Source organism: Littorina saxatilis, linkage group LG17, assembly GCF_037325665.1.
Source record: "Littorina saxatilis isolate snail1 linkage group LG17, US_GU_Lsax_2.0, whole genome shotgun sequence".
Lineage (NCBI taxonomy): Eukaryota > Metazoa > Mollusca > Gastropoda > Littorinimorpha > Littorinidae > Littorina > Littorina saxatilis.
The window spans coordinates 60,048,633-60,063,666 of NC_090261.1; the positions used below are offsets into that span (position 1 = coordinate 60,048,633).

General features: G+C 46.0%; 1 protein-coding gene and 1 long non-coding RNA gene across 2 annotated transcripts in view; both read right to left on the reverse strand.

Annotated features, from left to right (window-relative positions):
• The window catches only part of LOC138951926 (uncharacterized), a 272,464-nt gene that overhangs the window by 213,108 nt on the left and 44,322 nt on the right, over nucleotides 1-15,034 (reverse strand). The window lies entirely within an intron of this gene.
• The window catches only part of LOC138951912 (uncharacterized), a 162,577-nt gene continuing 148,324 nt past the window's right edge, over nucleotides 782-15,034 (reverse strand). Inside the window, exons 5-6 of the mRNA XM_070323472.1 lie at nucleotides 6,846-7,066; nucleotides 782-1,122 (exon numbers count right to left, since the gene is read on the reverse strand). Coding sequence (XP_070179573.1) covers nucleotides 843-1,122; nucleotides 6,846-7,066 — 501 coding nt within the window. The 3' untranslated portion in view covers nucleotides 782-842. The remainder of the gene's footprint in view (nucleotides 1,123-6,845; nucleotides 7,067-15,034) is intronic.

Consider the following 15,034-nt stretch of genomic DNA (forward strand, 5'->3'; position numbering starts at 1 on the left):
CTTTCACTTTGCCAATGCAAGACCTTTTGGACAAGTCAGGATTGCCAGACCGTTGGCGTGTGTTATCTCTGAGAGAGAGAGAGAGAGAGAGAGAGAGAGAGAGAGAGAGAGAGAGAGAGAGAGAGAGAGAGAGAGGGAGGAGAGGGAGGGAGAGAGAGAGAGAGATAGAGAGAGAGATAGAGACAGAGAGAGAGAGAGAGATAGAGACAGAGAGAGAGACAGACAGACAGAGAGACAGAGACAGACAGACAGACAGACAGACAGACAGACCGACCGACCGACCGACTGAATGACAAACAGACAGACAGACAAAAGCAGAAAGAGACAGAGAGGTAGACAGACAGACAGACACACACACACAGACACACACACACACACACACCATACAGAAGGAAGAATGCAATGACGTGATGGGGAACAAAACAGAAAAGAGAGCTTATAATGGGATGTGTCAGAGGGAAGGAGGAGGTGGAGGGGCGCTGTAAATGGTAGGTTGTATAAAGCCACCATAATTATGGCAACACAGGTGAAGGGCGAAATAGAGTCAGTCGCCTGATAGTCAGGTTTTAGCGCAGCCCTTGTCGAGACAGACATGCAGTCACCTGATCCGACCATGTTTGGCCACGGGATTGGGAAAGGAGAGAGGAAAGTTAGATCGTAATAAGGATGAAAAGTGCTGCTACAGTGCCGCCTCAAAAAAAAAAACCACACACACAGACACACACACGCACATCCACCACGACCCTCGTCTCGATTCCCCCCTCTACGTTAAAACATTTAGTCAAAACTTGACTAAATGTAAAAAGAAGTGCGGACGGTTATGACGTCATCAAAGACATTTATTAGAAGAAGAAAAAAAACACGACTGGGGATATCACATGGAAGGATTCACACGGAAAGTTCCGCAAAAAAAACACAAAAAAATCAACAAAACTAATAAAAATCTGGTTTAACGGGGAAAAGAGACAGAAAACTGAAGCGTTTGTGAGAAGTGAACTTACCTGGAATTTTTTCGGGTTCATCCATGCGCGGACGTTGTGTTCCAGGTAGGCTTGAGCCTGGGCCGCCAGAGGCATTGAGGTGTGACCTGTCGTTGTGTACGTCTGGCCTTTCCTCCCATACCTGCACACAGGTATATTAGTCTCTGTTAATCCTCCCAATGCATATATATATACAGGTGAAGCTATACATCACATTTCGTTTATACTGTTGTGGTTATATCCCCAACAGCAGAACCGTGTGTTTTACACGAAGATGTTGTTAATACTCCACGATACAACAACAACAACAACAACGACGACAACGACGACAACAACAACAACAACAACGACGACGACGACGACGACAACAACAACGACGACGACGACAATAACTAGGCCTACTGCAGATTCTCTTTCTCCTCCCCTATTAGCCTCATGGTTTTTTATCAGGGAATATTTCAATCGAGCACGTGCAGGCCTAGTGTTAGTTCGAAGCTCGCGACAGTGAACTTTGTGCTCTAAGTTCTCAAGTCTTTGCTGGGGGAGGGGGGCATTCGATCGAGAGGGTATCGTTATGCTGATTTGTTCTACGAGTAGGCTTGAGCAGAGTACGAAGGCAGAAACGGAAAATAAGCGTATCTGTTGGTAATGGTTGTTCTTTGGATCTATACAGCGACCAGAGGCTAACGCAGACAAAATCCAGGAATACCGATCACAAAGAAACAGCCACGATGAGGACATTAAACATAAGCCTTGCCCGGAGTTCAGACACGGCGAAAAAAAAATGAAAAAAGAAGAAGCCATTGAGTGCGTGTACCTGTTCACCCTTCTCTTGAATATTATCCTCATGACATCATGTCTGCTTCACCACCCCCCCCCCCCCCCCCCCCCCTCAAATCATCCCTCCTCCATCCTTCACTCTTCAAAAAGGGTGCTATACGGCTGACGCCTGTTTCGTGGCCGGGATTAAAACGTGAGTGTTTGAGCCGGTCATTAACTAAATCACACTTTACGTTTCCCTTCCTCTCCAGGAGGTGTAATGAGCGGTGTGGGGAGGAAATCTAATCAGCCCTGGCTAGAAGCCCCGTCAGACTGAAAGCGCGGCCAACCACAGACTTGGCATCACCACCACCACCATCACCACCACCACCAGATGATAACGGGACCATAAAAAGATGATGTAAATCAACGGCGAAGGAGTCTGTGCGAGACAAGACAAAGACTCACACCTCGACCACGCCCCCCCCCCACCCCCCGAAACCCCCTCACACCCTACCACCTCCATACTGTAATCCCTGTCCAAAGCAAAGCTATGCAACACGAAGTCAGTACACTGAGGATCCCCTCGCCCTAGCAACCCCCCCCCCCATATTATGACTCTTTTCCTTATAAGACCCTGTTTTCTCAGACTTTTTATTCAGGGCCCGGTAGCTCCGTTGGTAGAGCACTGGACTTGTGATCGGAAGGTCGCAGGATCGAATTCGGGCCGGGACGGACACGGGTCAACTTTATGTGCAGACCCAGAGACGGAAGCCATGTCCCACCCCCGTGTCATCACAATGGCACGTAAAAGACCTTGGTCATTCTGCCATAAGTGCAGGTGGCTGAATACACCTAAACACGCAGACACCTGGGTAGCGCGACTCCGTTGCTGCTAGCTTTCCACTGGGAGACCCGAATTTCCCAGCGATGGGACAATAAAGTAATGAAAATGAAAAATGAAATGTATCCCCATTTTAAGACTCCCTCCTTTTTAGAACTATCCTTTTTCAAGATAAGGGACTGGACATAATGACACATAATTATATACCGGTAGTCAAATGTAAACAAAACCAAACAGGTAATAGCACCGGAGTTATCTGAAGCTGTGGAACGGACTAATCAACCCTCCAAATGTTGCTTGTTCACCACGACCCAGCCCTCTAACCCCCCCCCCCCCCCCTTCGTTCACATTGCCCTCCCTCCCCCCTCGTTCACTTCACCCTCCGCCTCCCCCCTACCCTACCCCTACCCCCACCCCCTCCTCTCCATTATCGCCACCAACTTTTCCACCAGCCTCTGACCCCCACCCCCACTGTCTGCCATACAAAGTGAAATGAAATTTGGTGCTACTGTTGGGTATCTGTTGCACGTAATGGGTTGACTCAGTCTCATAATTAACGTTTTCCCCTTGCTCTCTCTGTCTCTTTTTCTCTGTCTTGGTCTCTCTGTCTGTCTGTCTCGGTCTCTTCCCCCCCCCCCCCCACCCTCCGCGAGATGGCACCAGGCAGTCACATCACATTATCACCTTGCTGTAACTAACCTGAAAAAAGGGATATTTTCATGTCCGACATACGCGATCGATCCTGATTTCACCCACAGACATCTTTCGTTTATTGACAAATTTTGATTTTTCCGTGCGCAACAGATTTACGATCAGAAAAAAAAATGCAGTGCAATTGTCGAGTTCTAGAAATTAAAAAATGACAAACATTCAGGGTCAAGGTGCCGAGAACTGTTTTCTCATGGAGAGTATCATTATGTTTTAAATCAAACTTCACTTTTAAGGAAAAACAAAAATATAAATGAACGTAATATTTATAGAGGGAGAAAAAAATATCGAAGAAAAAGGGCACCCTATTTTTTCTTTTTTTTTACACAAACGTCATTTTAAAACCAATGAATTACATTTCACCAGCAAAACCTGACCAAAAATAGTAAGATTTTAAAGGCAAAAAAACCCCAAAAGCTATCTAAATGTTGCGAAAGGACAGTGGGGAAAAAACTAAAAACAGAGAGAGATAGTGGGGGGGGGGGGGGGGGGGTTGGGGGTGGTGGAGCTGGCAGAGGAAGTGGAGAAGGGTGTGAAAGGGAGACAGGGACAGGCCCCGGATGAAAAGTGTGAAATATGAATACCGCCAATTACAGTTTGCTAAATGGAGCACACCAACCTAATTAATTTTATTGACCACAGTTCCGGCTCCTGCTTTCTGAAAGAGATGAGGGAAGAACCTGGAAGCAGCCCCTGAGAGGAGGACGACTTGGAGGGGAAGGAAAGGAGAGAGAGAGAGAGGAGAAGAGGGAGGGAGGAAGAGGGAGGGAGAGAGAGGGAGGGAGAGAGAGAGGGAGAGAGAGAGAGAGAGAGAGAGAGAGAGAGAAAGAGAGACTGTGAGAGAGAGACTGTGAGAGAGACACAGAAAAACAGAGAGACACAGACAGACACAGACAGAGAGCGAGAGAGAGAGGGGGGGGGGGGGGACTTCACAGAGAGAGATGTGTGTGACGATCAAACACGACCCTCTCCACACTATGATGGCACTGCCAACTGCTGCTGTGAAGGAATGGCAACACTCGGTGTCCGCAGTGACAAAATGGTGACTCTGAAGTGCTTGATGAGACACAAGAACACAAGGATTTCGGTACAACACAAAAAAGAGAAACAGGCAGACATGGAGGGGGGGACAGAAGGGAGTGAGAGTGACAGAGACTGGACTTCACTGAGGTTGAAGGCAATGTGCACAGCCTGTCAACGTTCTTTTGGGACTGGTTTAAAATAAAGTACCGACGAAATAGAGAGAGAGAGAGAGAGAGAGAGAGAGAGAGAGAGAGAGAGAGAGAGAGAGAGAGAGAGAGAGAGAGAGAGCGAAAGAGAGAGAGAGAGAGAGCGAGAGAGAGAGCGAGAGAGAGAGCGAGAGAGAGAGAGACACACACACACACACACACACACACACACAGAGGCAGACAGACAGACAGACAGAGACAGAGAGAGAGGGGGAGATAAAGAGAGAGAGTGAGAGACAGAGAGAGACAGGGGGATAACAAAAAGAGAGAGAGAGACACACACAGAGACAGAGAGACAGAGAGACATGGAGGCAGAGAGAGAGAGAGCGCGACATGGAGACACAGAGACAGAGACAGAGAGACGGAGAGACAGAGACAGAGAGACATGGAGACATAGAGAGAGAGACAAAACTGATGTGATGGGTGATATGGTTGCAAGATTCAATCAATCAATATCAATATGAGGCTTATATCGCGCGTATTCCGTGGGTACAGTTCTAAGCGCAGGGATTTTTTATTTTTTTATTTTTTTATTTTTATTTTATGCAATTTATATCGCGCACATATTCAAGGCGCAGGGATTTATTTATGCCGTGTGAGATGGGATTTTTTTTTACACAATACATCACGCATTCACATCAGCCAGCAGATCGCACCCATTTCGGCGCATATCCTACTTTTCACGGCCTATTATTCCAAGTCACACGGGTATTTTGGTGGACATTTTTATCTATGCCTATACAAATTTGCCAGGAAAGACCCTTTTGTCAATCGTGGGATCTTTAACGTGCACACCCCAATGTAGTGTACACGACGGGACCTCGGTTTTTCGTCTCATCCGAAAGACTAGCACTTGAACCCACCACCTAGGTTAGGAAAGGGGGGAGAAAATTGCTAACGCCCTGACCCAGGGTCGAACTCGCAACCTCTCGCTTCCGAGCGCAAGTGCGTTACCACTCGGCCACCCAGTCCTTGGGAAGGAGGTGCAAAAGGGGGAGGGATGGGAATTAGGATGAAGAGAGAGGGGCCCTTCACTTTCCTCTTTAGTTGTTTCTCTTGATTTAATGCAAAATTCTCTTTGATCTGACATGTCAACAGCTTCTTGTATGACAACTGCTACTGTGTGTGATTCATGCAGATACTACACGGACTGAGACTGAGATAATAAAGTTAGTTTGATTTTATTTGAGAGATTGGTATTAGTCACAATTACATAATCTATTTAGTTATTTTCACAATCGCACAGACTCACTTGAATCAAATGAAAATCCAGAAGCATAATTTGATTTGTTACCGTTATTTGTAACCAACAAAGTTTCAACATTGTTCAATTCTTTTGCTGTTTGTGTGTGTGCGTGTGTGTGTGTGTGCGCGCGTGTGTGTGTGTGTATGAGAGAGAGAGAGAGAAAGAGAGAGAGAGAAGCAGAGTTACCATAGCAAGGGAAACAACTCGTGAAATTAGCCATCCTGGCGAGTCTCTTATCGCAGACGAGTTCCTTAGTAATTTGTTTTCCGTGTTTCGTGCGTGCATGCGTGCGAGCGTACGTGCGTGTGTTAGTGTGTGTGTGTGTGTGTGTGTGTGTGTGTGTGTGTGTGTGTGTGTGTGTGTGTGTGTGTGTGTGTGCGTGCGTGCGTGCGTGCGTGCGTGTTAGAGAGAGGGAGAGGTAGAACTAGAGGAGCGAGATTGAGAAGCAGAGGTACCATAGCAAGGGAAACAACTCGTGAAATAACCCATCCTGCGTGTGCTCTTATCGGGGCGGGTTACTTCCCTTGGACCACTTCCCATTCCCAAATTGTTTCTAGCATGACTTTCCATGCTGAAACCTGAAATTCATGCATTGTGAACGGCGTCATATTTAAAAGAACTGTGTGATGGATCATTTTGAACATAAGTCTGTTTCAATCACTGGAAACAAGTCCCCGAGCTTTAACAATTTAAACTACTGTACAAAAAGATGTATCTGTACTGCACTGTCGAGGGCTGACAATGGCCACAGCGAGTTGGATATCACAGTTCAGGTCGACAAAACAAATTCATACCACCATCACTGCTACAACACCAACAACAACATAACGATCAGTTACCAGTGCTCAAGTGCGCCACGTTTGTTTGAGGCAAATATACTTATACTAGTGATGACTGTGTGGAAGTGTTCTGAACAGATTGTCATCACAGCTACAGTAACAACAATGATGACAACAACAACAACAACACAAATAACAACAACAACGACATCAACGACAAAAACGACAATGACGGAGACGGCGACAACAACAACAACAACAACAACAACAACAACAACAACAACAACAACAATCATCTACCTGTGTTGAGGTGTGCAAGATCCCACGAGGGCAGGTATACTGGTGTTGGGGATGGCGGTGGCAGCGTTCTGGGCCAGCTGGATGGAGCGGATCATGGCGATGGCCTCCTGTTTGAGCTGTGACACCTGCGTCTCGCACACCTGGCAGCGGCCACTGCTGTACCGGGTCAACAGGCTCTCTGGCACGCAGATCCGTTCTTCTAGACCGTCCAGTCGTACACTCTGAAACCATAGGATGAGGGCAGTGTTGTTGAGTATTTCGTCGTAAATATTATGGGGAAAGGAAGTACACACTTAGACATGAGAGAGAGAGAGAGAGAGAGAGAGAGAGAGAGAGAGAGAGAGAGAGAGAGAGAGAGAGAGAGAGAGAGAGAGAGAGAGAGAGAGAGAGAGAGAGAGAGTGAGTGACTGAGAGAGTGAGAAAGAGAAAGAGAGAGAGAGAGAGTGGTAGAGAGAGTTGAGAGAGGGGGGGGGGGGGGGGGGGGGGGGTCAAAAGTAGCAGAACATTGATGAGAGATGAGTGCTTTAGTCCGTCGCGATATAACCTTCGTGGTTGAAAACGACGTAAAACACCAAATAAAGAAAGAAAGAAAGTGCTTTAGTTGCAAGAATGGGAAGTAGGTACAAAACGGGGATAAGGAGGAAGAGAGAGGGACCCTTCACTTTCCTCTTTTGTGGTTCTTCTGATTTTATGCAACCTTCTCTTTGATCTGATTGTGTATGGGGAAAAGCACACAAAATAATCAAATGTGTCCTGAAAACAGAACTGACGAGACTTCCGAACTGAACCCATCCCTCGCTCACCCCCCCCCCCCCCTCCCACTCCCCCCCCCCCCACACACACACACACCCCAGGATTTGAAATCAGAAATCTTCCATATCATGGCAATCTTTCAAGCAAATGTGATACTTCAGACCCTATCAACCGCAAAGTTCCCAGTCACTCAGATCATTGGGATCAACTCGGCCGACAGATTTAAGCCATTAAACGGCACCTTCGTAATCAGTTATGGATACCGTCGCGATATAACCTTGAACGGTTGAAAACGACGTTAAACACCAAATAGAGAAAGAAAGAAAGTTATGGATACCAAGAAAAGGGAAGCACACACCGAGGTACACGGTCGAGATCGAACAGAAATCTGTGATTATCCCAGAATTCACAATATACTGAGAAAACAAGATGGCTGTGTATGAAAATGTGCGTATATATTTGTGAAAGGGCGCCTTTTCCCCGTTTATAATTTTGGAAAAAGTGTAGAAACTCTTCTTTCTGTTTCTGCTGTTATCCTTGACGGTGTGTTAATTTTTCTTGCGGTCAGATAACGTGTCCGACGGTAAAAGTAGCTTCCAAACCATTATTGTCTGGGTTGACCTTCTGGTGTCCATCAGTGCCACTTGAACCCTGTTTCCCAAAACCCACACCCCTTCCTGACCGCAATCAGCTGACCCACAGACCTGTGGCTGACCACAATGGCCTGAGTTGACCAAGACATCTTGGTGTCCTACCGCCTATCGGACTTATCACCACGGCTATCTCTGCTCTTTTACAATCTGCTACCTGTCTTGTGTCTGCAATGTCAATGGTCTCCGTTACACCTGTACAACATAGTTTTTTCTGTTAGGGGATCGGGGTAGGCAGGAATGTTGTACGGGTTTATTACACCCCCGGTATAGGGGTGTGTATAGGTTTCGCTCGATGTGTTTGTTTGGGTGTTTGTGTGTTTGTTTGTGTGTTTGTGTTCGCATATAGATCTCAAGAATGAACGGACCGATCGTCACCAAACTTGGTGAACAGGTTCTATACATTCCTGAGACGGTCCTTACAAAAATTGGGACCAGTCAAACACACGGTTAGGGAGTTATTGGTGGATTAAAATTATACAAGGACTTATACAGGGACATCTTCATGGTCAAAGGGAAATAACCATTCTCACTCAGTCACTGCCACCAACTGAGAAGGTTATTTCCCTTTGACGGGGGTGTTTTTCCTACCTCATAGGAATTTCTTGTTTTCTTCGGCAAATTAGCCGATAAGGCAGTGGACGGGTTGGCAATTTTCAGAAGTTAAAAGGGTTTACATCCACTTCGTTCCATTTCCTTTTTGCCCCAAGAATATGGGGTGAATTCGGGGCGAAAGGTCACCACAAAAATGAGGCGTACACGGGGCGAACACGGGAACAACACGGTGCGAAGTGACTTGTGGCGATATGAATGTGGGGCAAAAAGGAAATAGGGCGAATGAAAAATTGGTACCACTTTAAGCAGTCCTTGGCTTCACCTTTTTCTTGCCAAAATAAAACATTAGACATGTCTACCGAAATGGCAATAACGTTTTGACAATTTGAAATAAGTTAAGGCGACTGCCGACTGTAGAGGCGCAAGGGAGCAAAGGTAATGGAGCAAGTGGGAAGAAGTCAAAAAAGTGACACGATAAGAAAGCTACTCCGGGAGCCAAAAGCTCCTAAAAATGCGAACAGATCGAAGAGTGACTCCTACGCCAGTTTGCTTGTAATGCTGCTATCTGCTTGGCATGTTTGATAGCACTTGGAGTCAATTAAGAACTCCTTGATACAATGTTCGGTATGCGCAGTCTTTTGTTGGCATCACCTGGGGTTATCGGTTCTGCTATTGCACGCACTTTAATTGCGACACCGTTATCTTTGACAGCGTTCTTGTTTGCGACACAAGTCCCTCTCACCCAAAACCATCCTCCTCCACCTCTCTCTCTTTCTCTCTCTCCTAAGATAAGCCCATTGGTCCTGAGTGGACGTAAAATTAGACTAAACGCCCCCCCCCCCTTCCTCCCCTCCCCCCCCCCCTCTCTCTCTCTCTCTCTCTCTCTCTCTCTGAACTGTTCAAACACTTTCAAAGAAAGAGATTCTCCACACGCATTCAAGCAATGACTGCAGCAAACTAAAACACAATATTCAGAACGCTTCCATCTTTGTGTTTCACTCCCCCTGGAGATACTAGCTTCCCGTTCCAGAAGCAGCAAAATGCAATTCACCAAACGACAAACGCTAAGGTGATAAGCTCACTTTCTGAATTGGCCCCACAGCGGAGTAAAACTGCTAGGACGCGAACAAACGAGCGACTGATTTAGCCTTCCACTTGACGAGGGCGATCTTTGACACGGCAGCTCGTAGGTCGTCATCCACAAATCTGACACTGTCATCTGCATTGTCCCCCTTGTCTGTTGTCCCATTCTCTCCCCTTCTTCAGGCATGTGGGCCCCCTTTTGACCACGTGTTTTTCTCCCTGGTTGTCGCCCCGCTTCCTTCTCTAAGCGATTACCTCCCCTTTGCCAGGTAGTTCTCGCGTGTTTGTCTCCCTTTGTGGTCTCAGTGTCGCTCGCCCCTGGCATTTTAAAGTTGAGGAAGAATCGGTCTCGTTATTCGGGTGGCGGTTTCGCTTGGTTGGACGGTGACAAAAATGTGATGAAGACGTCTCACGGTCTGTGTGGCCAATGCAGTGGCTGAAGTGGTACCGCTGACCTTTCACCGTTGGCTTGACCATAAATGAGTCACGGGAAAATGACCCTTAATTTTCATGCATTCTGAACAGCCAATTCATTTCGATCAAGCGACCAACGAAACTACCGCAGCTATTTTGGGGGTAGATCCCGACGGAAGGAAAGGTCAGCGTACAGCGTACACCTGCCCATACTCTGATTGCGCCAAGTGATGGTTCGAAATTCCTGGTGATACAGTCGATTATTTTCATGACCGTAGAACAAATCCCAAGGATACACGGAAGCTCTTTCATATGTATCTGGCCTTGCTTTTAAAGTATCAGTGTCTATGTACAATGAATCTTTTCAGACTTTCTACATCCGGTGCTTACCGATTCACATTGCAGGCAATTTACAACTTTCAGTGCGGATATAAATCTGGCCGCTACGTCTTTTCTCCTTTGGTGATCAGCTTACCCATCTCAAGACCTGCATCGGGTGCATGCAGGTGAGACCGATTACAGGAAGGTCACGTGATTGAGTATTCCATTCTGCAGGTGCGCACAGGTCACAATAACCCCAAGAATACATTCAACGGTGAAAGCTATCGATTCGGACATTTGTAAGTAATGAAAGCTTCAATGTGAAAAACATGGACCTTGAAAACATGTGCTTGCACCAGCGTATCCGCAGTTTCCATCGATAGTTACAACTCCACAGCAGTGATACTTTTCACAGCGCTAGAAAATACGAGGTCCGTTTCTGAAATGAACTGACCCGCTTTACAAACAGGGCACTTGTTACGACTGTCTACATTCACAATAAAGCGACAGAATAAGGATTTTGTGTTGGGCAAGAGTTCACAAAATATCACTAGCGATGAGGGCTTACTAGTGCCAAAACCTCATAATTGTAATTATCAAGGGAAAATTTTCACGTGTTAATTACTAATTTTCCCGGGAAAATTACTAATTTTCCCGGAATAATTACTAACTTTCACCTGTTAATTACTATTTTTTAGATTTGGCTCACTTCCTGACGGATTGTTAGTGCCAAAACTAAAAATTAGTAATTTTCCCGTGAAAATAAGTAACTAACAGGTGAAAACAGTAACTGACAGCGTTAATTAGTAATTATCACGTGATAATGGGTAACCCCAGGTTTTGGCACTGGTAAGCCGTCATTGGGCTTACTCATGCCAAAACCTCATAATTGTAATTATCAAGGGAAAATTAGTAATTTTCCCTTGATAATTACCATTTTCACGTGTCAATTACTAATTTTCCCGGGAAAATGACTAACTTTCACCTGTTAATTACTTATTTTTAGTTTTGGCTCACTTCCTGACGGATTGCTAGTGCCAAAACTAAAAATTAGTCATTTTCCCGTGAAACTTACTAATCATCCCGTGAAAATGAGTAACTAACGAGTGAAAACAGTAACTGACAGCGTTAATTAGTAATTATCGCGTGATAATGGGTAACCCCAGGTTTTGACACTAGTAAGCCGTCATAACTAGCACTGAATATTTTGTATAGGTTTCGGCTAAAGCAGTTTATTTCTTAAATACAGAACAGGAATATCGGTGAAGACAGAAGAAGAAGAAGCAGACGAAAGAGGAGGAGGACGAGGACTGAAGAGAAAAAGAAAAAGACGAAAGAGGAGGAGGACGAGGACTGAAGAGAAGAAGGACGAGGACTGAAGAGAAAAAGAAAAAAAGAAAAAAAAATTCCAGTCCAACATTGAAGCCGATAATGAAGGAAGCAGAGCAGCTCTTTTAACGCGGGAGGAGAGATCAGGCAGGGGGTCACGTGACAAGCGGCAAGGGGTGGCCAATCTGTCGCCATCTTGCGTAAAACATGGCGGCGCTATCTCCGGTCCACAGCCATGACGTCTCTATCACGGGAGGCAACTTGGGGGGGACCTGCACAGACCGGGTCTGTTTCTTGCGCCTGGGTGTGTGCTAAAAACAACTCGTCATTCCACACAACATTTGCCAAGGCGGGGGCAACGACTACAAGGTTACTGACATCTTGAGAGAGAGAGAGAGAGAGAGAGAGAGAGAGAGAGAGAGAGAGAGAGAGAGAGAGAGACTTTCTTTCTTTATTTGGTGTTTAACGTCGTTTTAAACCGTTCAAGGTTATATCGCGACGGAGAGAGAGAGAGAGAGAGAGAGAGAGAGAGAGAGAGAGAGAGAGAGAGAGAGAGAGAGAGAGAGAGAGAGAGCTCTGCACGACTCGAGAATACTGTCTGTAACACCAAGACAACAATTATTGCTGACCCAATACAACTGTGTCTTTGGGCTTTTATTTTATTTTTTATTTTGTTTAAACATTGGCCTTGTAAAGGACTTGCTCAGGGTAAAAGTTCCAACAAAAAGCACAAGAAGCTAGCAGACTTCCAGACACTGAGACAGACAATTTACACACAGAAAGGCAGAGTGACCCTCCCTCCCTTTCCCCCTGCACACACGGTCACAAGCAGAGACACCAGAATCCAGCTGGCTAACCCTCATCAACGCGAAGAGAGCTCAAAACAGCACCTTTTCTCTCCTAAATAACAGCTTTAAAAAATGGTGACAAGATCTTAACAGACGAGAGGCAATGCCATCAGCGATAACGTCAGAACATGCTCGCAAACAATCACGTGAGGTGACGTCAAGCTGACATCATTATGCCCCGAGGGCTGGGGACGAGGTCTTGGGGTCAGGGAGAAAATCACAGAGTTCTTCTGAATGGTCGAATCTTGCCAGCAGCATTTCCAGAAGGAAGGCTCGTTTAGGGTAATTAATTTCTGATGATACTGCTTCCATTAGCGCAGCTGCAACATTTTTTCAGGATTCCGGAAGTGGTGTTTAACAGAATTTATTGCGGGCATAAAAAAACACAAATGTAAATCTTTATTTCTGGCATGACCTTGTGCAACTTTCGACTTCTCCTGCACGTGGGTTCATGATAAGCAGAAATGAAAACATGAGGACTGGAGTTTTTGTGAAGTCAGTATTTGAGTTGGGCTTTTATTGTATGAATTCACGAAATAACTCTTCTCTTGTACAGCTAAGAAAACGGAATTGATCGGACGACAGTTAATTTAATCTTCATGTTTGCTATGTTGTCCTTATATTCAATATCAGTCAAACAAACAGTCGGTACGAACGCCCCCCGCGGGTTAGGGGGAAGAATTTACCTGATGCTCCCCAGCATGGCGACTAACGGATTCTGTTTCTCTTTTTACCCTTGTTAAGCGTTTCTTGTATAGAATATAGTCATTTTTTGTAAAGATTTTAGTCAAGCAGTATGTAAGAAATGTTAAGTCCTTTGTACTGGAAACTTGCATTCTCCCAGTAAGGTAATACATTGTACTACGTTGCAAGCCCCTGGTGCAAATTTTTGATTAGTGCTTTCGTGAACAAGAAACAATTGACAAGTGGCTCTATCCCATCTCCCCCCTTTCCCCGTCGCGATATAACCTTCGTGGTTGAAAACGACGTTAAACACCAAATAAAGAAAGAAAATCTGTACGAACACCAAGGACTGGGTGGCCGAGTGGTAACGCACTTGCGCTCGGAAGCGAAAGGTTGTGAGTTCGACCCTGGGTCAGGGCGTTAGCAATTTTCTCCCCCCTTTCCTAACCTTGGTGGTGGGTTCAAGTGCGAGTCTTTCGGATGAGACGAAAAAGCGAGGTCCCTTCGTGTACACTACATTGGGGTGTGCACGTTAAAGATCCCACGATTGACAAAAGGGTCTTTCCTGGCAAAATTGTATAGGCATAGATAAAAATGTCCATCAAAATACCCGTGTGACTTGGAATAATAGGCCGTGAAAAGTAGGACATGCGCCGAAATGGCTACGATCTGCTGGCCGATGTGAATGCGTGATGTATTGTGTAAAAAAAAATCCATCCCACACGGCATTGAATATGTGCGCGATATAAATTGCATAAAAATTGTTTTTTAAGCAAAATCCCTGCGCTTAGAACTGTACCCACGGAATACGCGCGATATAAGCCTCATATTGATTGATTGATTGATCGAAGTCAAATCCTGTTCTTTCATCGCACCACCTCCCTATCTCTCTCATGAAATTCTTTCTCCCTTTGCTCTCTCTTCATTTTTTTTCTATCTCCCTCTTTTCCCTCCACCCCCTCCTGCTCCACCACACCCCTAAAATCAAACGCGAGTGCTAAATCTATCGGCTCCCGGTCCTAAAACAGGCGCAATAACTGCCCCCGAAGCGCGCCCCGGTTGTGCCCCCTGAGCGCGACGAGGGCCATAACTGGACTGCCCGTCCCCCATACGTCGTCGTCGGCGAGGTGACCTACGACAGCAATGACAATAAAGCCAGGCGTCATCATCACTCTCATCTCGCTGCCTTGGACGTGCAGTGCTGCGCAGCAGTTTTACGACAAGCCGTTGGACGCACGCATGCAGCGTGTTCGGGGGTGCAAGGGCGTGTGCAGAACTAGAGGAGCTAAGTGAACATGGACAGACAGAGAGAGAAAGAATCGTCGTGAGGGTTGAGTGTGGACCTCCATCGGGACATTATGAAGGCCTTCGACCCTTTATTGAGCCCGAACGAAGACATTGCGAAGTCTTTGTTTTTACCGAACATTCAGTGCCATGGCTTCGTGAAGCGATCTTCGTAAGGCCTAAAAAAAAAATAGGTGTGGTTACGGTAACCCGACCTACCCTATTTTTAGGGGCCGATCCTATAACTTTTTATTACATTTGTCACACA